The sequence below is a fragment of the Embiotoca jacksoni genome, unplaced genomic scaffold (genome assembly GCF_022577435.1).
Source record: "Embiotoca jacksoni isolate LCO1_2020_lvr unplaced genomic scaffold, fEmbJac1.0.p SCAF_28, whole genome shotgun sequence".
NCBI classification, from domain to species: domain Eukaryota; kingdom Metazoa; phylum Chordata; class Actinopteri; family Embiotocidae; genus Embiotoca; species Embiotoca jacksoni.
The window spans coordinates 3,080,751-3,106,118 of record NW_027185379.1 but is presented as its reverse complement, the minus strand read 5'-3'; the positions used below and the strand labels follow the sequence as shown (position 1 = coordinate 3,106,118).

The following is a 25,368-nucleotide window of genomic DNA, read 5'->3' as shown; positions in this document are numbered from 1 at the left end:
TCATAACACCTTGTGTTTTACAAATCTGCTCCTGAACTAATGTCCTAAGCATCTTGACATTTCTTCAGCCCTCACAGTCGTGTCCTTTTCTACATAAAAAAAAAAAAAAAAGAAAAGTGGAGAAGATAAAAGCACTTTTACCTCATCAAAACAAACAAACAAAAAATATGAAGAACCTAGGACCTGTCCGATTTGACACCGATGGGGTAAATTAAGAACACACACCATCAGTTTAGAAGTGACAGAAAACAGTGGAACTCCTGTACGCTCATTTAAAGCCCAGAGAAGTCTGGTCAGAAGTGGTTTCTATGGACGACTTGCAGCCAAAGTGCCACCCCTCAACTCACTTGTGCATAAAGAAAGAAAAAGGCAGTTTGTTTACATAAGAGCTCGAAAGTGAAGAAATAGCGCGTCCAGGCAACAGTGAGGCAGTGGAGATCCTCACCAGGTTTTGGGCTGCATTTTGGCAGTATTTGAATTGGTCAGAATTAGTCATCTCCACACAACTGAGAAACACAGTTGGGTACTTATCCATCGCACGGTACCATTAAGGAGGAATCTGATTGGCTTTAAATTCATTCTGCAGGACAACAATGACGAACAAAGTCATAAAGAACTATCTTCAGTGACTAGGATGTCAAGATGTCCTGCCCGCTCACAATTCCGATCCCAGCATAATGAAGGCAGTCTCAGATTGGGAGAATATGAAGAGACAGAAGCATCTGACAGAAGATCTGCGGCTTAAAGAACAACCTGCTTCTCGTGTACCTTAAAAAACGTTGCACAATTGTAGCCTATTAAAAAGAAATGCTGATGTTTTAAAGGTGCAGGAAGCTCACACCAAATGAATAATTTATTTTTTTTTAGTTTGTTTACTACTCTTTGTTTGAATGTAATTGATAAATAAATACTCTGCATCATACTATTTTTAGAAACATCATCACTTTATAAGATGTTTTTACAAGTGCCTCCGACTTTTGCACAGTACTGTATAACAGAGCATGAAATTCACATTTATTATCTAATGTAAAAAAATTATCGCTTTTTTTAAGTGGCATATTTTATAAGTAATTGGAGAATCAACACTCCATAAAAGTTCATGTTTGAACAGCTTGCCATGAAGATGAACAGAAGAACGATGATAAGTCACTGTTCTCTCTAAATGGATAAAAATGTTGCTGCTTCCTTCATCTGAGTGAACTGACAACTTCATGTACTCAGAATGTCCTGAGAATCTCGTACATCAGGAAGAAGGTCTACGATGACAATTTATTCATTTAGCAGGATAAAAACTTAAATAGTCAAAGACTAAAATTCCCTTGTTGAGCAAATTGTATTTATTTTAGCTCACCCTCCACTGGTACATGTCATAGTTTTGTTTGAGTTATAACGTCAAAAGATGTAATGCTAAGAAATGCTGATGAATAATTAGCCGCTTCAAAACCTTTTGATAAACTTTGCATGCATCAAAGGGGTTGTCTCCTTTGACAGGTTCACAAAAAGAAATTAAGCTGAAGTGCGTAAAAAAGAAACGTGAGAGAAACGTAGCAGGCTTGTGGCAAATGATCAAAAGACGTACATTTCCATCAATGAGATCTAAGGCCTGATGTTGATGAGGAAGTAAGAACTAGGCTAACCGAGTAAAAGTGTGACAGAATGTAGAGGACCTGCTTCACACTCTTACATACCCATACGAAACATCTGCACATACTGTATACGAAACTAGAACAACCTCACACATAGCAGCGTACTATATGAAGCCAGCATTACATTGTAATTGTGAATATACATCTGCAGCATGTAAGTTAGATAATTTATTATTTCATTTTTTTTTGTAAAACCACAATTTAATTTTTTTTTTACAATTTGTGTCGTGTAAGTCCTCCAGTAAACCTAAAAATGACATTTGTGCTCAGAATAGTCAGAAAAGGTCTAATTCTGTACGCCGTTCTTTTTTTAACGACATTTTTCAGTTTTAATGAAGCTTAATATTCAAGTTTTTTATATTAGTCTTATCTTGTTAAATACTAATAATAAGCTTTAAAAGAAATAAAGTCCTGATTTGTGAAGTACTGGTATCTATACAGCAGACCTTGATGCTGTTTAGTATTGTGCTCATGTTTTGCAGTGAGAATAACGGGCTATAAAAAAGAAACCCAAGTTGTAAACAGAAACAGATACAATCCCTTAATAAATTCTTAAAGCTCAGTTAGCCATCCAGGTCAGGTTTGTTTTGTTACCCGGCCAGGGCTTTGGTCTTTGCCTTAAGTACAACCTGCATGTACACAAGTGTTTACAGGGAGTTGATACTTGTTAAGTGTGTAATGGAGCCAAACAGAGACATGTCTGGAGAGTTAAAGTGCATGGACAGTCAGGCAGTGCTCTCGCCAGCAGCCGGGGTCTGGAGACAGACTGGATGATATATTCCTGCGAATCACCTCATGAATCCTTTATCAGTGTGTTTGAACATTGATCAGATTGAGTATTAGCCCAAAGGCTGGACTCTACTCTTCAAGCGAGTGCAAAATCCGAATTCTCATGTGTGAGCGCGAAACGAGGCGATACAAGAACATCCCCGAGACAAGGGAAGTTTAAAAAAAAAGGACAAACAGCATTGGCTAACTTTCTGCTAATACGCAACTTCACAAACAAACAAAAAAGATTTGCTTCCGTCTCACCTCGTTTTGCAACTAAGATAAATGGGCTAATTTGGCTAATTTTACAACAGCCAATATACCGACTACACCGTGCACATGGATACCAAAAGCGGCTTGCGAGATGCATCTTTGCATAATGCAGTCGGGTTATTGTCAGTTCAGTAGCAGAAAATGTCTTTTGCAGTGATATTAGATTATTTAATGAGCCAAGCAACGGGCAATACTTTTTCATAGGTGAGATATTATCTTTTAACAGTTTACGGTTCTGTATTTGTTGAACATGATGCATCACAGTGAGCAATCCTTTTTTTAAGGTAACATGAATAAATGAAAGTCACTGTATACACTAGGTTAAGCAGTCAGGTAGAAAAATAAGGTAGGTGATTTTTGGTTACGGATAGACCTTTCCGATACCAATCCGGTGGCCGCCATTGACACATTGCTGCAATGGACACGGCTTTACAAATGAAGTTCATTTTAGTTTGGCCAGGCTCAATCTTGGATGACCCCGCCCTAAATCAGGCCGAGGAGTGCGATACACCTGACTCTCCACTAGACGGGTCCGTGTCACGTTTTGCCTCGCTTGGAAGTGAAAAGTACAGGCGTGTGTGACGGGGATCGAACCAGGTGGTCGTGTGATGAATACAGAGAGTGATAAAGTGCGAGTTGGGAAGTGGTTGGATGGAACAAGCACGAGACTTCAACAGCACGACCTCTGTTTGAGTCCGTGAGAAAGCTAAAGTCACTGTGGATTTCTTTAGGTATGTTTGGTGAGTTCCATACATAATGTGACGTAGTGAACTTATGTAATGTTTATTAGGTAACTTACTGTACATGACGTACCCAATGTTACTAGTATAAAATTCATTATTAACCCATACTATGATCTTTTTCTAACCCAAACCACCTTTTTCTTTTGGTGTTTAAACCTAACCAAATTGTGAAATGTAACATTTAACCCAAACCGTAATCTTTTCATTAACTTAACCACATGGTTTTTGGTACTTTAACCTAAGACCCTTTACATTTCGAGACACTATTGTCCAGAGACTTAAAGGATGTCATACATGCTTTGGTGTCATGTGGGGTTTCTCTCACCTTGTGTCTGATTAGCAAATTTCTGGCTAAAATATGTATAAAGGGAAATATTTGATGCCTTTTTAATTGTGTCGAGTCTGCAATATGAGCAATAATGTATGACAGGTCATTTATTCAATTCAATTCAACTTTATTTATATAGCGCCAAGTCACAACATAGGTTATTTCATGGCACTTAACACATTAACGTTCTTACAGCAAGACGTTACAATATAATACAGCATGTCAAGTACGTATGTGCTCGATGTTAATTAGACTGTCCACCTCTAATTGCTGTGTCAACACTTGGGAGTATTTGATGCTTTTTGTTCACAGATTCATTTGGAATTTGTCACTATTGCTATCCATTTGGTGGAAATAAAAGCTGTTGACATATTCCAGGTTAGGCACAGTGGTAGCTTTTGTCTAAACAGGTGCAGTGATTCACTCTGCCTTCCCTTCTCTCTGCGGTGCTTCTGCATGGAGACTCTCCCACTGTGACTGTTTAATTAGTCACCAATGTCTGTGTCAGTGTTTCAGCGCTGGGCTGCTTGACTCCCTCGGTGACAAACTGTTGCCAAAGAAACACATCCACAGCGGGCTCAGATCCACTGATGCCGAGGGGCGGCTTGAAGAGTTCAGGGGGTGATTGAATTGTTTACAGCTCTGCTTGCTTTTTTAGTGTTCTGTTGGGAAATATAGCATAATTTATGTCTGCTTGACTTTTCCGTTGGCATAAATCTGAAATGACTAATGGTGCACAGTGGCTTCTTGCCTCCAAATGACACTACGAATATCAAAAGGATGGATCAAAGACTTTATTAGTGACACTATTCCAAGCTAACACCTTCGCAAAGATTCATTTATACTGTATAGATATTAGGAACCTGACATTTACAGACTCTGTTCCTTCTGGTTTTTGTTGTTGTTTTGTGTGTGCTTTTTTTTATTTTTTTTTATTTTGCTGATATGTTTTTTTCTTCAGTCCACTGATCTTGGAAATTCTTTTTAGATCAGTTTACACTCATTGGCAGATTGTATCTTCACAGAATCCCAAATTTACAGTAGATACACAGCCGATATTTAAAGATGATCAATCACACAGTTATTGGAGAGTTCAGAAATTAAAATTAGGGGGAAGGGTGGTTGCTCCCACTTCAGGCAAGATTACTCATTTGGGGATCGTTCACTTGAATGCACAAGCTTTGAATCGAGCACAATGTTAATATTATGAATTTTAGACAGATTAAGTCACTGATTAGGACATTTCTGGGACCCACTACACCAGGAATCATATTCTCCGTAGCTTCAAGCTCTAGATGCAGTGCCTCCGCACCAGTTCACAGTCACAAGTTTGTGCCGTTAAAGACACCTCTCCTCGATGCAGATATGCTGACTCCAGTGCCACCCAGAGGCCTCAATCTGGCTGCAACTCTTTCACAGTTTGAATATACCTCTCTAACCTTGACCGTTTTCTTCGATCAAGACTGTGGTATTTGTCTCCTCTCAAGAGTTATTTTTCTGCTCAGATGTGAATATCTCTTAAAATGCACCTCCTATCTTCTCCTTCCCTGCCTTTGTTCTCCTTCCCCTTCACCTCTTTGTTTAGCCATCATGTCGACCTTGATTGTGCGACGCGACCATGCCCGATCATTAAGGCGCCACCAAGTACCTGCATGTGTCACTTCCATAAAAGGAGACTCGGGTATCTCTAAAATGAGTGATCTTGTTAACATCATTAATCTTGAATCGTCATCTCACTTTTCTCCCTGATTTCTTCCCTCCCTTTGTCTCTCTTTTCTTTCTCTCTCAGGTCTACATCCCCTGCAGAACAGCTATTGTCCTGGCCAACGAGGAGACAGATTACTGTTATTAGAGGATGATTGTCTCCACAGAGACCAGGATTGAGAATGGATTCCAAACTCAAACTGAGTGTTAACAATCACCTTCATCTCCAAGTGTCAACTTGCACACCACAACAACCCACCAGTGTTCCAGTCGTTTTCTAAATGATAAAAAAAATAAAAATAAAAATAAAAAGCACTGTAAGCTCGTGGGCTTTCAAATACCATCTGCAGTGTAACCCCATTTACTACGGATTGGTCCTTTTGGGAAGTGTCCAACCTAGCCAGTAGCTAGATGCTAAAACTCAAAACCCTGCCGAGCCCATCCACCACTAGCCAGCAGCCATTTATAGGCTCTGTTGCATTTGGCATGTCACCTGAAATACATGACCGGCGACTGTGGCAGAGGGAAGCAATACAGCCAGCATTCATGAATTCAAAAATAATAAAAGCTCAAAGAAAATGAGAAGATTTGCAAATGTTAGGTATGTTGAAACACAGTTAACTTTGTTTAATTATTCTATATTTAAATAGGCACAATGAATATAGTGTTTACACGATTTACAGTATTACCAGCACTTGAAAAGCAAAATGTTCAGCTAATTAATCACTGGTGATCTGTTATTGTTAATTTGCATTGTGGAACGTCACAGGTATAAAAAATATAGTGTAATTTGCACAGAATAATAAACTGCTTTGAATAATTACACTTTTAATGAGTGTCTAAAACTGTTTTGTGTAATGTTTGAATTTATGCAGCTACAGGGAGCATTTTTGGAGTAATTTATGGCGCAGTTATTAAGCCAGTAATTTGCAGTTAAAGCAGTGATAAAATGACCTCATTTGAATTGTTCAGTGTGTTTCATAATACACAGGCAACATTTTAGCTGAATTATCCTATTCTCCCCACTTTGTATAATGCAATGCATAGTATTCTCCAGCAGTACATCGTACTAAAGGAGTTTATGTTGTGCATTCTGCGTGTGAAGCTCTTCAAACTAAATTCTACTACAATTAAGTTGGTATGAATAATTAACACATCCTTTTGTGTGGTACAAGACAGTGTTACAGGTATGACTCACTCACTTGACTACTGTGAGGTACTGTGATTTATGTGCACGGTGTTCATTAGGTAGTGTCGCATTCCCCTGGGATTATTCCAGAAAAACACAGAAACGGCCAAGATTCACATGTGCCTCTTCCAATTAGTTTTGACTTTCATGACTTTTGTCTCAACATACTTGATGATTGAACATCTCAACGAGCAGGCAGCTGCAGTGCTCATCCTTGTGCTCCCCATAGCCGTTATGTGAGAATGTTATTGATTAACTAAAATTTGTACAAACTGAGAAACATCACTGATGATAGGCGGCTGCTGAACTCACTGACTCGCAAAATGTCATAAAATATTATGTTTGTAAATGACTGTGATAATTGGTCTCTTTCCAGCCTTTTATGTTCTCTTGGTTTTCATCCTTCTTCTAAAAGTCCCCTGTTTTCATATGAATGGATGTCTCTTGGAAAAGTTTCAGCATTCTCTGCACGTTTAATCTAAGCAGTGCTGATAGAAGTGAAACAAGAGCTGATTTTGGGCATTTTAGATAAAAGCAAATTCCTTGATTTATTGCCATGGATATTATAATGCTGTGATCCACACCTACTGCATTAGTGCAGATTCTCAGTCATTTAAGCCATGTATTGTACCATGTGGCAGGTTTTGATCTGCCTCCCCTGCAGCTGAAGGAAACACATTCATATTCACGACCATCCTTCTGTGTTTAGCCACAAGTAGCATGAACATGTCATCTCTTTTTGTGTAACACCAAAGCATTGAAAAAATGTCTTTCTCTACCTTTCGACAAGCACAGAGAGGATCACTCTGCATATATTTTAAGCAATGAGGTTGTGAGACTGAATTGGAGTGTTTAATCATCCCTCATCTGACCCAATGTCATTGTCATTTTACCGCTGCCAAAATGAATCATCTGCATTTGTTCTCAAAAGTAAAATTGATGTCTGATACACTGTTACTGTTTCAGCATATTTCTTTCATTACTGCTAATGATAATAAATCAGGGTCACAAGCCACCAGAATGTGGATGAACTGAATGTGCTCTCTGACTACTGATTCTGTCCTGCTGCACACTTGAGAAAAAGTAGGAGCTCCAGTATCCTCCACAGTATAATGTGATGGTACTCTCTCACTAAGTTCTTGATACAAAAACAGCCTTTTGTTCCTGACAGTCTCAGTGTCTTCACTGGAATGTTAAATGTCATTTTATATTGTCTAATTTCTCCAATCAAATTCATCAAAGAAGGTTAATTATCTTAAAAGAAAATAATTATGTTACAGTCAAATTCCTCATTGCTTTGTGGATTTTTAGGTAAGTCAGTTCCTAAAAGCAGTTTTTGATTGTATTGTATTGAGCATTGAGTATTAACATCCAGCTACTGAGTCAGTCTTTTACACGTTCTCCTGTTGAGAAACAAAACTCTGTCTCTTCACAAGGTTTTGAAAATTCTCATTTTCAGTCATATTTTAATTTTGACCTTTTTGATTGCAATGTAAACTTGGATATCCTATTATTTTTCACTGCAAACTAAAGGAAGAAATCCACTTTAATTTTGGTTTTGAGCAGCTTTAAACCTTATTGAAACGCCATCATATGCGGGCCCTGTGAAGTTTGTGTCGTGAGATACTGCACCAGACTTCAATCAGGAAAGCCCTGAAATGTGCTAGACGACAAAGGAAGGAATCCACTTCCCACTCCTTACTCCATAACGTAAAGTTTCCGTTTCCATTTGATGACCGGGAGAGCTGTGAAATGTTGTTACGGGACTATACAGAGCAATCACCTCAGTCATTCACACATGATGTAAGAGGGATGAAAGACAACTCATCAGACTATAATACTTCAATTTTTATTTCCTAGCCATCTGCACTTTATGCTACTTACACCAGATTATGTGTCTTTGTTCACTGGCATCAATACAAGTAGCTCCTTAACAGCTGCACCGTGAAAAGCAGTTCAGGAAGATCACAATGTCGCCTTTGTTGAGGCGGTTTCACAAAGGTGCTGATTCAATTCTGTTGTCATTTTTAGGTTTATTGGTGGTTCAAAAGGGATTTTTGTTATTTTTTCATTTGTTTTTAATTTCTGGTATTTCTGATTCTGCTTGGCCATTACTTTGTACATATTCATATAGTTGGTGTCTGGACAGCTTGCTTGGTTTGGGCGCATGTTGTGAAGCTGCATGAGATCCCTCTGGCAACTTTTCAGTCTCTTCCCTGGAAGGTTATCGAAAGGCAATCGCCGAAAATAATCCCCCCTCCCTCAAAAGAAACTGTTTTTTTTTTTTTAAAGTGGCCCTCAGTTATTGCACGATCATCCGTGCATGGCTTGTATAATACTGTACAGCACAATGCAACACAATCACCATGCAAATGTATTTACACAGTGAGCAAAATAGAAGAAACACTCTGCAGCATAATGCAACAACATCACAAACCATGGATTCAACTTTAGAATGATAAACACATTTCTCGAACACTCTAGTGTACACCCACATGTCATGTGGGTTTGCACTGAATTTTACAGGAGTTTTATATTGTTGTTTGCACACTGTAGATATGACTGCCATGAAATATGCAGGATGTATGTGTTGTGATGTCCATGAGGGGATTTGGCAAGTAACTGTATTGTAACTGTCTTCTTGCATTTCTTATGGGCTCACAAGAATATATTGGCCTAAAATAACAGATCCTGGAAAAGTCTATCATGTCAGAGTCTGAAATGGGAGCATGACATGCACGGAGAGGATGTTTTCAGAGTCTGACTCATGAGATTGCACCAGTCAGAAAGGGTTGATGCTCCGCACGCTGCTGCAGCTCTAATACAAAATTCCTTCAATTATATTCTGTTCTGATGTTGAAATATTTCTGTAATACAAATACATTGTATCGTTTGTACAATATAGTACCTGAATCAGTTTCCTGCATTTTGGGAACCACAGTACACAAATAAAATCAATGACTATCTGAGAGGATCCTTTTTCCTCTAATAACCTGTATATTTAGCACATGCGGTACTCTGAAAAGTGCAGTTCAGTTTCAGCATAAGACCATTTGTGCTTTTCTCTCCTGAATATGTGGATTGGTCCACATCGTCATTGTTGTTGTTGTTTTTGTTTTTGTAATAGCTGTTGTTGAAGAGAGATAGACTGGTATTCAGGAACAATCAGCTCCTGCAGGTTTGAACACCTGTGGCACACAGTATGGGACCTAAACCCCATTTAGACCAGCTTGTTCTATTTTTCTCGGATGGTTAGACAGTGCCCTCCATGACCTTAGCCTCCTTTAATACTGTATGGGCAAAGGCTCCATTTGTTGGGTCTGTTCATGGAACATTTCGAGTGGACAAAGCTTTAATAATTTAATAAAAAGTTTTAGTGTCTTGGTAGGAACAAAACCAATATTATTCAAAGCAATGATCACAATATCGTTCGCTCCATGTTGGTGCATGTCGTATGTCATCATGACATGCGTTGTGGTTTTTGGGGAAAAAACCCACAATGTCATTTTTCCCCAAAAACCAAAAAGCATGTCTGTTCTGAAAAAAAAAAAAGCTTGTTCCGTGACTTCAGGGTAATACATAAAAGGCACAATGAGGATATTGAAGTTGGTGTTGGATATCATTTTTTTTCTTTTGACAACCACTTCAAGCGTTTGTCCCATAAGAAAGGCTGAACTTGTGATTGTGGTATTTCTTCACTGAAAGTGTAAATATGTAATTGATATCAGGCTTATCATCTAACTCTTGGCAAGATGGCAAACAAGCAAATTTCCCAACAACATTGGAACATTCCTCAAATGTCAAGTCAAAAGCTTGAAAAGGAAAGATCCTTGGGCCCTTGGGTCAAACTGATTTAAATCGTTGCTTTAATGTGACTGATATGATTGTAAAAAAACATGCTGTGCGTTCTGGAATCAGGAAGGAAGTGGAGCCCAGCAGAGAGCAGAGTGCCGTTATTCTTTTTCCCATTTCCCATTATCAGTTTTTCATCATTATGCAGAACACTGACAACAGCTGGTTCCAACGCAGACCTTGGAGCCCAAAATGCCACTTGTTTTCTATTGTAGAAGGTAATAAACCGCATTATCCTTTTTTTATGGGATCTTTTCAGTCCACATTAACCTGGCTGAATGAAAACCGTCATTGATTAAGTTTCTGATACCCAGAGCAAAGAAACACTGGCTATAGTAAGAAACTGCATTAAAATCCAGAGATTCCTGTTTATTAAAGATAATTTAATGGGGTGTGAACAATCTCCCAGAAATGGACAAATATAAGAGGATCAAAATGCGGTGATATCTGGTACAGTCCTTCTCTAAGCCCCACAGGAAGTGCATTACTTCAAAATTACCTAAGACTACCCTCCCATTTATCAAGGCAAGCCACAATTGGCCCACTGGGGTGAGCAGCAGTCAACCATAAATCTAGAAATGTCAAATAAGGCCATGTATAAAGCCCTTTTCTTTCCAATTATGTCTTTAGGGAGCTTCAGTAGCTTCATGTAGTTACAGTCGAAGCAAAGGAGGGAATCACGGAGAATCTTGAATATCCAGCTGGTCTAAAACAACCTCTGCTAATAGTTTCAACAGGACCCAAAATCACTGCTCTGGTTGGAGGGACTCGCTGCATCCCAGACTAGTTGGAGCTTTTAGTCGATTAGTGTGGCTTCTTTTTGTGCAGACCATTGAGTCCACTTTAATCCTCCAGTGTAGATTTGTATTACATATCAAACTCCAGACTGAAATAGGAGCATCACAGCCTGACACCACGGCACAGCCCCAGCAGGAAACTCAGAGAACAGAGCGGAACAGCTTTGTTTCCCCCCACCCCCCTCGGAGACTTTCGCAATCTCACAAGCAATTCATAATCATCCTGTGTTGATGTGACTGTTTGTTTGCAACGATGAAAGGAAGGAGGAACAGCAGGGACAGATATCAACATATGCATATGGCTGTAGGGCTAAATCTGAAATTAAGACATGACTGCTGGGTATGTTGCGGTTTCTTTTGCTCATCATCCAGGAGGCCTCGGAGATCCTCAGGAGAAGATGGAGGAGCATTTACTTGTAAAGAGCGTCATCTGGTGGTTGCAAGTCGCCCATGCAGCTCACCGGGTGGAGCCACTGACGTCTTGCTGTCCATGAATGGGCCGCTCACCTCCGTCCGCAGCCAGGGTGTGTGGCGGAACTGCTGCTGGAGGGGGAGCCGCGTAAACTGAAAGAAGCAAAAGCCGTGTGGTGTAAAGTAGGTAAGACGTGATATTTAGTTGTTTATAAGTGACTTCATTCAGTTTTAACTGTTTGTTTAAAGGGGGGGGAATGGAACAGCGTGGCATCTTGTCAGCAATGCACACCATGCAGTTGTCTTAAAGGAAGCAGCGCACAGGGTCTGGAAAAGGAAAAGACCATCCGGCTGATGCAATATGAAGTTTAGTGCCTGTGAGGGAAGCCACCGTACTCCATTCCTTCATTCATACCAGCAGACTTTAAAGTAGTCGAGTGACATGCAAATATCCAAAGATCTGCCGGTCAGAGGCGAATTGGAAATAGCTCAGTAGATGTTTACTGTTTATAAAGACTGAGCTGTTCATGTGGAGAAGCATTTCCTTTTATAGCGCCACATCATTTTAGAAGAATCACTCCTACCAGTGATGTGGATGAACCCTCACAGTAGATACATGACAAGTCCTGCACATGTTTCATAGTTTGTATGACTTAACAACATAGTTTAAGTAATGAGAACTCAAGCCATGTTAATAGTGGTAAGAGTTTGGATGTTTTGCACCTGGACAATTACGAAGCTGTGAATGTTATATTCCGAGAAAGTTCATGAATTACTCCGAATATCTTATTATTATATTATATTATTATTATTTTTACTTTTCTTATTCCAACTATATAGTATATGTTTTTTAAACATCTGTAAACAAGCTGGGAAATGATAAATTAAGAATTTTGCATAATTCTGCTTAATTTAATCTATAAATTAACAAACAGACTATATTCAAATTTAGTAATTAAAATGGTTACCTTTATTTGTCAACGTTGCTGTGGTGTGCAACAATATCACAATATAAGCAGCAAACAGACAATTATTTCCGCAGGAATGAGGATCATTTTCCTCTTGGCAGTTATTGTTAAAGCTTGGTTTCACAGTTTTTAGCTCTGTCTTAGAACAGATACCCGTAATGTACATTTAAAGTATTACCGGTTTGTGTAATCATTCCCACTGTTAATAATCCAACTGCAGGCATTTAAAAGATGTCTTCTTGATGTCTCAATGACGCTCAAATCAATTGGAGTTTTCGATAAAAAGACAATACTTACTCAGACTGCTACATCCTCACTCTCTCGTGCTGATCTCAGAGGAGCCTTATTTTTTTCCAATGAGAGAAAAATATGAAAATGTTCTTCATAGGAAACAAAAACAGTCAATATTTTGTATTTCTTTTATCTGTCTTTTTTTTTTTTTAAATCTTAGTTTCAGAAAATCTACAAAATGTTCAGTAGATTAAGAAAAACTCCCTAATCTAAGTGTTACACTTAAAAGCTGTCCTGAATAAAACATACAGTGCACAAATTTTTCTTTATCCAGATAATATTTTACTGATGTAAAATGTTTATGTCACACTTTTGATTTGGTATTACAGCTTCCTGTCTGTCCATTTATTGGTATGGTTGAGAATGACGCATTGTGCTCCTGTGTTTATCTCAGCTATACTGTAGACCTTCTTAATTGAACTTTATTAGTTCAATAACACAAGCATGGAAGTAGCGTAGTGTATGGAGCTGATACTGGCCATGTGCTGTAAAACTTTTTAAGTATATATTTATGTATGTAGCAGCCAGCTGAAGAATTTGACTGGTGTCCACTTCATATGCAGTTACAGTGTCCTGTCATGGTATTGCGGGAACATAGCTGTCAATCAAACGCTGAAATCACGTGGCCCTTTTAATTTTTTTTAAATATTTTAGGGCATGAAATCTGTAACGGATGTACAGTACACTGAAAATATCTACATGTTTTATTGACACCTTCCATAATAAAATATTGACATTGGTATTGTCTATCGGTATCATTGGGGTGCTGTTTTTAATCACTGACTGCGCAGTGACCACGATAAAACACTGTTCCTGTTTAAGAAGTTATTAGAAAGCTGCAGTGATCAACGTTTATTTAATGTTCCATGTTTTCAGCCAACTTCACTTTAGAAATGAACAACAATTATATCTGTAGAAAAGGTAGGAAAGGAACTTAAAAATTACATGTTCTTGACATGTTGGCCAATTAGGCCTGACAGTGTTCTTAAAACATATGCAAATTAATTCAAACTAGCAATTGTGCTTTTTGAAAAAGCAGCGTGACCACCTGGCTCCCAAAGAAAATGTTAAATTTATAGTACTTTATAGTACTTAGGAGCAATGCTCCAGGCTCAGAGCCAGCCAGGGGTCAGCCACTTATCTCAGATCTGTTAATGCACTTCAACATCAACATGTGTGAAATATCGTACCAGACACAAATGTTATGGGGATGTCAGTTATAGTGTAGAAGCTGTATTTGTTGTCTCTGACATTTGTGAATTTACATAAAGTACAAAGTGTGAGGAAGGTACAGAATGTCAACACCTAGTCAGTGAGAAGCCTGCAAGGTCATGTCAGCTGCGCTGTGTTTGACAGTGCGCCCGGCTAGAGACTGTCAACATCTCACTATCCACATTATGGATGCTGCTTTTATTGGCTCTACTGTGTGTGCAGATTATGCATAATGAATAACTGTTATCATAACAAATGAGTCGGATGATTTCTGATTTGATATAGCATCTTTAAATGTGGACATTTTCAGAATCCAGATGGTAGCACACAGATGTTCGCTTGTCAACCACAGCAGTATCAAACATTTTGTAAATATAGTGGTATATAGTGGTATATATATATATATATATATATTGTAGAAGCTGTTAATTTGCTCACAGCTTGGCTTTGTTGATTGTCTGTGCTGGTTTTTGTGTTCCAAGGTTAATGTGGCCTCTAGAGGAATCACAAAGGCCCAGATCCCTGGAAAGGAAAGTTTGTTTGGCTTGTGTAAGATGTCTGTTTTATGATCGCCCTCACATAGCACTGTGTTTGCTCCATCCCCAGTTACACCACAAGGGCAGATGGGCTTTTTGTAGTGCTGCTAAATACTCTTCACATGCCAAGGGGGAGCTCAGTGGTCTCTGAATTGGCTCTCGTCATCTGTCGTCTTCTTTTAAATTCATGCAGAGGAAATTATAATTGAAGACAGCTAGCTCTTTTTTTTCAATTCAGGTTAAAAAAAAAATGTCAAGTTGCACTCTCACATCCTTAGATAAATTGTTTTCCTCAGACGCAGGTGGTTTACATCTGAGCCAATTTGTTTGTGGATTTAAGTTAAACTAATTCGAGTTTTGACCACATGTATATTTGTTATGTTGTATTGAAGTTGTGATTGAGGTCTTAGTGTGACTCCGCTGCCGTCAACAATGTCACGGCCATTATAAAAGTCATTTGAAGGAGCAAAAGTATTTTCCCTACAGCCTAATAGTGAAGAGCATGTGACTGACTGCTGTTCAAAATTGACCCACATGCTCCCTGTGTGTGTGAGCAGGTGTCGAGTCCAGTGATTGGCTGAGAGGAGGGCAGGGTCCGTTCCTACCTACCCTCCTTTTTTTAGCCCAGCCCCTGCAAGTACGTCTCTGCGGTTAGAAGACATATTCTTTAATGCCACGCTTCTGGTCACATTAATGATTGATGTGAGACGGAAACTACTTCATTTATGCACTTTGTCCTTCGCTGTTCCTTTCTAATTTCAGCTCATTTTACATTTAATGTCATCAAACAAAATTAGATGTCTAGCTCTGACAACCAGGTCATGACAACCTAGACAGAACACTCAAAACTCTTTGGCTCCAACTGATGTCAATATAATGCTTGAATATTGGCTCCTTTGGAAGAAACGCATTTAATCTTTCTGATATGTGGTGGAAATGTCCTGTTGTGCATTTACATATTTATAAAGCACTCAGTTGACCTTGTCTTTGACAATAATTCCAAAAACACACCAATTTGATATTTACCTCCCTAAATCTGAATCAAGAGTTTATTTGATGGAAAACTGTATCTGCTGTAAGAGAGTAAAGGAATGCAATCGGCTCATTATTCTCTCTCCGTCTTTATTCTTGTATGGACTTGATGATATTGAGAAGAGCCTGCCAGAGTCTGTTGGTCTTGCAGGGGGGAGTATAACTGTCGTCACAGCTGCTCCTGAGGCCATGTGATGTGTCACTGTTCTATTTGTGAGCCAGACACCTGAATGGTTTGTACCATGGTACATGGTACGCAAAGAGGCATCAGTGTCACATGAATCTGAAGCCGACGGTAAACTAGTCTGCAGCTCCACTGTTGATGATAAGTTGCGTGGAACTATTAATTCAAGCGCAACAACTGAGTTCATCAGTGAAGGCAGAAGATCCTGTTTTGTATTGTGTTGTGAAAGTGAGTACATGTCCGTATTGTTGGGCAGATCTATATCTGTCTATGCTGGGTGGTTTTAAAAGAGGCTTTGAAATTGAATATCGCTTTCACGGCTTCATAGCATAACTGTTTGGCTGTTAATGCTGATTTGAAATGACTGGCAACATCATGGTTTTGTTTACCTTTTTAGCAAGGTGTAAAATGTCCATTACTGCTGACCTTGTAATATTAACACTGCAATATTTCACATATTGTTCATGGTACTTCATTTGGGATAAATATGGTCTCATTTTTGTAGATAGCTACGATAATTGAGGTAGTTGCATAGACTGCAGCTGTTCTAACTGGTCTGAACTGCATATAAACAAACAGCAAACTCAACGTACTAATTTTGTCAGTAATGTTGCGACCTAAAAATACTTTGACATTATAAAGTTCATTTGAACATTGACAGTTCTGACAGAAAAGACTATACTTTTCTTTTCTCTTCTTTTTTTTTTTCTTTTTTTATCTTCTAAATTAATCCCGGTGTTTTTCTTTGTAATGCTGCTTTTGCAGAGAAAAATGTGTATTGTTGTTTAGAGCAACACCCTGCGTCATCACTCGGCGAGCAGCTCTGACGCAAGCTTTGTGGGACAGTCGTCGTTACTGCGTTGGTGTGCACACGAGGATGCAAAAAAAGAGCACAGGCTTCTTCGGAGAAATAAAACTGCAAAAAAAAGTTACCAAAAGGAAAACGGATTTTTGTCTGCTTTAAGGGTGCACCAGTAACGTTTACACAATTAGCTCCCTATTCAAGCTGTTTCTACGTAGCCACTGTTCGCATTAACAGCTGTTTACCACTCTAGATGAAATGTTGCGGGTTATGCATCAAACATAAGTTTATTTTTCTCGCCAAGAGCTGTTTCCATTGTGGAAAACAATGCCATTATGAACAAGTAAAATACACTGGCACATAAAAACTATGCCTGATAACAAAATTCAAAAAACTGATTTAAAAGTAGTGTCAAAAGTACTATAATGTCCACCTATTTTAGTTTCGTCTTTTTCCCGCATCCTGACGCAGAGCTTTTAACAGGTTGTGTGAACTCTGACTTAAGTTGTTGTCTAGTATGAATGAATTCGTATGAATTTCATCAGACTCTACCTCATTAAATTAAGATTGTTTGAAATGAAGTCACATTTTGACAGTAATCTTGTGTTGCAGTGCGTTTGTGCCCATCATCATGATGCAAAGGGCGTCAGTAGCAGTGTTCTCATGTTCAGTTTTGTCTTGTGACACCGTCGAAATGCTCACAGCTCTCCCCCGTCACTGAACAGAAAATACAAGGAAAGGAAATTGGGAATGTTTTTACTCCCAATGCGTAAAAAGAACTCATCAAAATGTCAGGTTAAATTGTCAGCAATTTGTTATCATTTACTGTCACTAATCAACTAAATTACTATTCATCAGAACGCCAAATTGTTTGTTACAAGCCGGAAATAGAGCCATAGTTTTTGCTCTTCTCTTTATTTACAGATGCATACGAATCTCCCCTTTCCATCCTGCCTTGTTTTGTCAACAGGTACCTTCCAACAAGTTGCTGCAGTGTGCCAGCCGGGATGATTCTGGCGACATTGAAAGGCGTCGGGAAGCAGCTTCTGCGGGTGAAGGTTGTGGACTGCAACGCGGACGATTCCCGCTTGTCTCGATGCCTCAACACGTTTGACCTGGTGGCCCTGGGTGTCGGCAGTACGCTGGGCGCTGGCGTCTACGTGCTTGCTGGTGCTGTAGCCCGGGACAGCTCTGGACCCGCCATCATCCTCTCCTTCCTCATCGCCGCCCTGGCTTCCGTCTTGGCTGGTTTGTGCTACGCCGAGTTCGGAGCCCGTGTCCCCAAAACTGGCTCGGCTTACCTCTACAGCTATGTGACGGTTGGAGAGCTTTGGGCCTTCATCACAGGCTGGAACCTCATTCTTTCTTATGTCATCGGTGAGGCACTTTAAATAAGGAGGGGAAGAAGTTGGTATTAATATTGTTCAGTTCACATTAACACTTTTCTCTGCACAGGAACTTCAAGTGTGGCCAGGGCCTGGAGTGCGACCTTTGATGAGCTGATTGGAAGGCGCATTGAGGAATTTTGCCAACAATACATGACTATGAACACTCTGGGAGTCCTGGCAAAATATCCAGACATATTTGCTGTCTTCATCATAATCACTCTGACAGGTCAGGAACAACTCTGATATATCTCTTTCATCTCTTAATTTGTTTTTTCTTGTTTTACATCATATTCTTTCATCTTTTACATCTTTTTTTTTAACAGGTCTGCTTGCATTTGGAGTAAAGGAGTCAGCCTTGGTAAATAAAGTATTTACCTGCATCAATGTACTGGTGCTGGTGTTTGTGGTCATCTCCGGCTTGGTTAAAGGAAACCTAAAAAACTGGAGCTTGAACCCTGAAGAAATCCTCAATGCTACCAAAAACTCTAATCTCAAGTGGGTGGAATTAACACTCTATTTTCAAAATGTATAATGTGCCTAATGTTATGCTGGATATGTTTTTAAAATAAGCAAACATTATCTCTCTTTTACTTTCAGTATATCTGATTCCTTACCTGCAGAGAAAACTCTCGGTCAAGGTGGTTTCATGCCTTTTGGCTGGACCGGAGTCCTTTCTGGTGCAGCCACCTGTTTTTATGCCTTCGTAGGGTTTGACTGCATTGCCACGACAGGTGAGAGAGAATACATTAAACTGATAATTCACGCGTGAGCTGTATCGCCTGACATCTCCGGTTATGTTTCATCTCCAGGAGAAGAGGTGAAGAATCCCCAGAGAGCCATTCCCATCGGGATTGTGGCCTCTCTCCTCATCTGTTTCGTAGCATACTTTGGTGTGTCTGGGGCCCTCACTATGATGATGCCTTACTACATGCTGGATGTGAACAGCCCTCTGCCAGTAGCCTTTAAGTATGTGGGCTGGGAGGGAGCCACTTATGCAGTGGCCATCGGCTCTTTATGTGCTTTGTCCACCAGGTAAGAGGATCATCGACTGCCTCTGAGCATGGAAAGTCACAGAGGAGGTTCAGCATGCTTTTTGTTAGAAGTGAATAATTAACGTGCAGTATATTGAATAGTATATTTTCTTTTTTTCATTTACTGTATGGTGAACAGGTTGTAGTATTAATATACAAATGTGGCAAAACCCATTAAAGATTTTTATGTGCCAGATGTCATTTTAAGCAGCTGGCACACTGAGAGTAAAATTTTATTGATTTGAAAATTGTTTTTATGAAAGTCATAAGTGCATACATCATATGATCTAATTGTTTCAAAAGCGCTCTGTGGAGTTATCTTTTAAATAAACAAAGTTTCTGTTTACATACAGTCTTACTCACTGTAGTGCATTGTGTTTATCCTCCAACAAATACATTTATTTTCCTAAAACCTACCCATTTTGCCACTTGTAGGTCACTAGACTCAAGACAAAATATCAGCAAAAATATTGAATCGTGTCACATGCGTGTGCATCCAAGCAAAACAAGGTCCTAATTGTTCTAACGTACTCCAGTGTTCAGAAACTCCACAGGGTATCTTGAATTTAGCGTTCACATTTTTGGGCCTAAATTTACCCCTAAAATGTGACCATACTGTAACTAGATACATAGACTAATTTATTGTTGATATTTTTGCATGTGTGTTATGTGTATATTCTTTATAATAGATTATTAAGAATATTCACTGAATAATATTTTACACTCAGCTAATTGGCATGCTCATAATTAGTCTTTGGCAGAAAGCATGTGGACACCCCTGACTGCTTCTATGGTTTAGTGCTTCAGCAACCACATATACATGTCATGTTCAGGTGTCGACACACTTTTGTACATTTAGTGTATACACGTTCATTCAGTTTTAATTTTTTTTTTTTTTTTTTTTTTTTTTTTAAGAAATCAGTTAAAGCACTCACTGCGTAATCTGTTATTTTATGTCGTTTAAGTTGTTCAGACGTGTGTCCTTGTGATATTTCTAACTGTGTGCATTCACCTGCACGGCATGCTTTTCTCTGTCTTTCCCGTACTAGTTTACTGGGCTCCATGTTCCCAATGCCCAGAGTGATCTGGGCCATGGCAGAAGATGGCCTGCTCTTCAAGTGTTTGGCTAAAATCAGCCCACGAACCAAAACCCCTCTAACAGCTACAGTAACATCAGGTGTTGTGGCAGGTGAGGTCACAACCTAAACACACTAACTGGCTGGGGTTCCCATCAGAACCTTACAAGACTCTTGGTACACACGGCCTCAACACCAGAACTCAACCTCAGCCAAGTTTGTAATGCAGCATAAAGACAATCCTGTAAATGTAAAAATCCAGTTGGATTTTGACTCAGCAACTTTCTAAGTGGCGTATGTGTCGTTTATCAGGATGTCAGGCTGAGAACGGTTGAGGCCTTGTGTGAAACCAGAGTTCACAAACATTTCTTTAAGTTGTCAATCTCTGCCTCCTCCTCCTCCTCCTCCTCCTCTTTCTCCTTCTTCTTCCTTCATCCTTGGCTTAGTCTTCTTGGCTCCATGTTTCCACTCCCACGCATTATCTTTGCTATGGCTCGCGACGGTCTGCTCTTCTCGTTTCTGGCAAGTGTCAGTGAGAGGAAGACGCCTATCATCTCCACCTTGGTGTCAGGGCTTATGTCTGGTAGGTAGCTGAGATGAGGCCAAGGGCAACAGTGCCCCCTTGTGGAAGGAGGACGGTGGCAAAATCCAACATGTGCAGCAATAGTTTGAAAATGATTGACTTTGTTAGTATGAATTCTCAAAAAACAAATACAATGTCTGAATTCTATTGTGGTGAATTTTCTTTGTGTGGTTTTTTTTTGTTTTTTTTACCTTTTGGATCTGTTGAAGTTGTCTTGCTGACATTGTGTTTGTTTCTCCTGTGTGTCCTGCAGCTGTGATGGCTTTCCTATTTGACCTGAAGGACTTGGTCGACCTCATGTCCATTGGCACTTTGCTGGCGTACACTCTGGTGGCTGCCTGTGTGCTGGTCCTCAGGTAATCCTTCTCTCTCATCTCTCAGTTTATACATACGGAGAATTACACCATGTTTTTATACCCTCTCACAAGGAATGAAATCCAGAGTCTAATCAGACCAGTCAGTCCAGATGTGTTAATGCCGTTAACGTGAGAAGTGTCTAAAATAGACAGAATTTAGACATCATCTATAGAGTTTTTCAAGGATAACAAGTAGAAAATGGAAAATAATATAGGTCATGAAAGTTTCAAATGAATTTGATTTCACAGATCTAATTATTTGGGAGCTCCTACCTCACTAAACCTGCTGATTTACAATTTACTACAAGGTGTCAGCCTGCAATAGGGGCCTTTTTATTTTATTTTATGTGTTGTATGTTAACATTAGATTACACTAATGAATGAATCTATTATTTTATTAATTTAATCAAGAGACACACCTGTTAAACCCATAAGAATGAATGTGATTTTATTTTAGCCTTGGGATATGCTATATAGGGAGCTTCCTTCCCTAGTTTTGACTGTTTTGTCCTGTGAAGGTACCAGCCTGAACAGCCCAATATGGCCTATGAGATGGCCAACACCCAAGATGAACCTGACATTGCTGAGTCTTATAACGAGGGGAGTATTGACATCTTGCCACAGCCAGACGACCGCTTCACTGTCAAGAATCTCCTTTGCCCTTCGAACACTGAGCCGTCCCCTCTGTCCGGCTTTGCTGTCAACATTTGCACTAGTATACTTGGTGAGACACATACAAAGCTCAGAGAAAACTAGATAAAAATGCCTGAATAATTATATTAATAATAATTCTGTTACTGATCCGGTGTCCTCTCTTCTTTTTCCCCACCAGGTGTTTTGGTGTGTGTTTTTGGTGTTGTAGCTGTTCAGGGAGGGCTAGCTGCCTGGTCTTTGTCTGTCCTCAGTGTTATCATGGTGGTCGGTCTGCTTCTCACCTTCATTGTGAGCAGACAACCACAGAGCAAAGCAAAGCTTGCCTTCAAGGTGAGTGTGTCCTTTCAGCGAAGAGTATTCTCACATTATTTTATAGTCAGCTGAATAATGTGACATTGCCAGAATATTATGTTGTATGTAAAAAATTGTTTGTACAATTCTTAAAAAAAAAAAAAAAAAAAAAAAAAAAATTATTGCAGTTAAACTGCTTTTAAGTTAACCGAGCAAACATCAATAAGCAAACTAGGAGTAACTGCTCCTCCGGTTTTATAACTGCTCTAACCTGCTACATTTTTACACGTTTTTTTAACCCCACGGCTACAAATTGTGTCTGCCTAGCATACAAAGTACACTATAGGATTTTAGCTGGATTGCACTCTGTAAGAAGTAAATGGACTAAAACAAACTTAAGCACTGGCTATATCATCAAAGTTTGATGTACTGAAAATCATAAAAAGTTTTTAAACACACTCTGTTACACCGTAACAGTATTATACCAGCATATTGATGCCAATTTAGTTGGCAGATCAAAGTTCATAAAAAAAAAAAAGGTTCGCAAATAATGCGCGTTTCTTCAGAATATCTCATTAAACTCTTAAATAATGTAGTCTCCTTAGTTTTCAGTGTTGTTTGTTTTATTGTCAGGTGTTTTCCTGCGACATTACCCATTCAGTCATTATTCTCAGATGCTTTGAGTGTATCTTTCGTTAATATGTAATGTTGTACTTTCTTTACCCTTCGCCTACACACACACACACACACACACACTCTCTCCAGGTTCCCTTGCTGCCGTTCATCCCAATCATCAGTATGTTTGTCAATGTGTACCTGATGATGCAGCTCAACAGAGGAACTTGGCTGCGTTTTGCCATCTGGATGGTCTTAGGTACTTTTTGCCAACATTGACAATTCTTCTGTACTGCACTCATGTTGTTAAAAGTAAGTTGTGTCTTTGCATTAATGTTTTCCACACCATTTTTAGGTTTCATTATCTACTTCAGCTATGGCTTTCGCAACAGTGCAGAGGCAGTGTTAACCAGGTCAGACACCTACACGCCGCCCTCCATGGCCAAAGAGAAGGAGGCCTTCCTACACAACACACGAAACTCCACCCCAGACAACCAGGATGAAGATTCCTGAGGAAACAGGAGGCTTTCTAATCTATTCTATCACTGATCTTCATATTGAAATATCGGCCTGCGTTAAATTCTTGCTTTAAGTCCAGGAGACATACGGGGACTTTTATGCACCCATCCCATTAAAGTTTGCCCTAATTCTAGCCAAAAATCTTGAAAGTTCGGTGGAATTGAAATGGTAAATTAGATGTAAAGACATCGAAAAGTATTTTTTATTTCAACAGTAATAATAATTTATGTAGGCAACTAGAAAACTATGTCTGTTGGTAAACTTCTTTTTGGTTCCTTGATCGTCAGTATATCAGCCTTATGAGCAACAATTGTTTTCAATAAGTAAAATCCCAATTCAAGTTCCGAACCTGTTACTGCTCACGTAGCTTGAAATTACTCAACATATTTTTATGCTGGCTGTTTACAGAAAACACAACGTGAATTACAAAAAAAAAAAAAAATAGATAGCTGAGAATGTTGCTGAATTCAGTGTTTTCAACTTTTGTGATGCATGCAAGTTTACCTCAAAGTTACAGCTTTGGGAGTTTTAACAATTCACATTGTTACCGTAGGAAACAGAAAAGCACAACTCTGTGGCTGTTTTATACATATAGCTCAGAGGAGTACAACATGGTGCTATAAATATTCTGCTGTAGTACTCCATTATCAGTAAAACAGGGTTAACAGATGTATTAACGATACAGATTGACGGCACACATTTACAAGAAATCAAAAACACCCGTGTTGTCTCTGTCAGGGAATTACACTTTTTTTTTAAACCAGCTAAAGAAGAGAAAGCTGCTAATGTGAATTGTATCTGATAATTGGATACTTCAGAGATTTATTTTAAGTGCCTGTTTTCCAAATGAATGTTACACCTTTTGAGGTATGATATTCCTCTAGGTAGCTTTGTGAAATATACATATATTGTCTGTATATAAAGTACACTGTGGATTTTGAAAAACCTATATTTATAATATATGAGAAATTTCACTGTAGTGGACCATTTTCACTCTTTAGTTCACACACATCCATATGGGGTAAAGTACATTCGGTGTGTGATATTGCATACCTATAACTCACTTTTTCTTTGCTCCCCTTTACTTTAAAAAGACAAAACGCATGCTATTCTGTATTCTCTTGTATTGTGCACCAGCAGTAATATTATACCTCAAGCAGTGTAGTTTGAAGCCTGATAGTGTGTGTGGATCCACAGGGCTGCCAAAATGTGAATGTGATATATCAAAGTAGGCATGTCCACTGAAGATTGAAAATGCAAATATGAAAAATACACTTCTAAGAAGTCTCTTTTTAAACTAGGTGAGTTCCGTAGAGAAAAACGATTGATATAATAAGAATCCAAATTCTATTTGATTTAATTGGATTATGTTGGAACAATGTTGCTATTTATTGACAGTTGCTGTAGATGTATCCAGCAATAGCACTAAGTTGAAAATGCTAGATAACCTTGTAAATATGCACAGTGTATGTAACTTTGTTGCATTTTAAATATATCTATATAATATATCAAATAAGATTGTGCTGCAGGAAGTTTTCCTTTCTGCTAATTTGCTTTGTAAATACCATAAATCATTTACTGGGATGTCAGTATCACCTGTAAGTTAGATTTTTTTTTTTTTTTTTTTTTTTGATCATAGAATCAAATGGATAATTCTCTGTTTAGAAATGCTTATTTTCAATGTTTTATTTTGATCTATGTGAATAGTCTTGACCTTAGTTAACAGTTACTGCCCTTCTTACTCTGCCCGTTGTTGTGGTTGCTGTCGTTACGTCACACTTCATCCATGCGAGCAGAGAACCACAACTGGTTTGGGTATTTGCTCTTAACACTGTTTGCTTCATGCATGCTGCACAAATAGGTGCTTCAAGTATATATTTTATAGTGCTGCTATTTTATAACATTCACAGTGGTGAAGGCAGACTGTGTACGTTACCTTGACATTGGTTGTGGTTTGTAAATAAATTATGCTGGAAGTTAAAGCACACAATTTGTCTTTGATTTTTTTTTTTTTTACAAAAAGTAGGTGCACACATCCCATTGTGTTACATGCAGTAGATGGATTACATGAAATAATGTGAACTATTTTTCTGTTCTTTGTGGATAGTGTAGATATTGT

The 25,368-nt window shown here is 38.9% G+C and overlaps 2 protein-coding genes across 2 annotated transcripts in view; both read left to right on the top strand.

The window, feature by feature from the left end:
- gbe1b (glucan (1,4-alpha-), branching enzyme 1b) overlaps positions 1 to 7,687 on the top strand; it is a 73,297-nt gene extending 65,610 nt beyond the window's left edge. The window contains exon 16 of the mRNA XM_069161281.1: positions 5,548 to 7,687. Coding sequence (XP_069017382.1) covers positions 5,548 to 5,610 — 63 coding nt within the window. The 3' untranslated portion in view covers positions 5,611 to 7,687. The remainder of the gene's footprint in view (positions 1 to 5,547) is intronic.
- Positions 7,688 to 11,820: 4,133 nt separating this feature from the next.
- LOC138205461 (high affinity cationic amino acid transporter 1-like) lies at positions 11,821 to 25,225 on the top strand. Its single transcript, XM_069161489.1, has 12 exons — positions 11,821 to 11,898; positions 17,707 to 18,113; positions 18,192 to 18,350; positions 18,448 to 18,619; positions 18,722 to 18,855; positions 18,934 to 19,156; positions 20,205 to 20,344; positions 21,068 to 21,170; positions 21,689 to 21,894; positions 22,003 to 22,154; positions 22,881 to 22,989; positions 23,086 to 25,225. Exons 2-12 carry the CDS (start codon positions 17,744 to 17,746, stop codon positions 23,241 to 23,243), a joined length of 1,926 nt encoding a protein of 641 aa, XP_069017590.1. The 5' UTR covers positions 11,821 to 11,898; positions 17,707 to 17,743; the 3' UTR covers positions 23,244 to 25,225.
- The last annotated feature ends 143 nt before the right edge of the window (positions 25,226 to 25,368 follow it).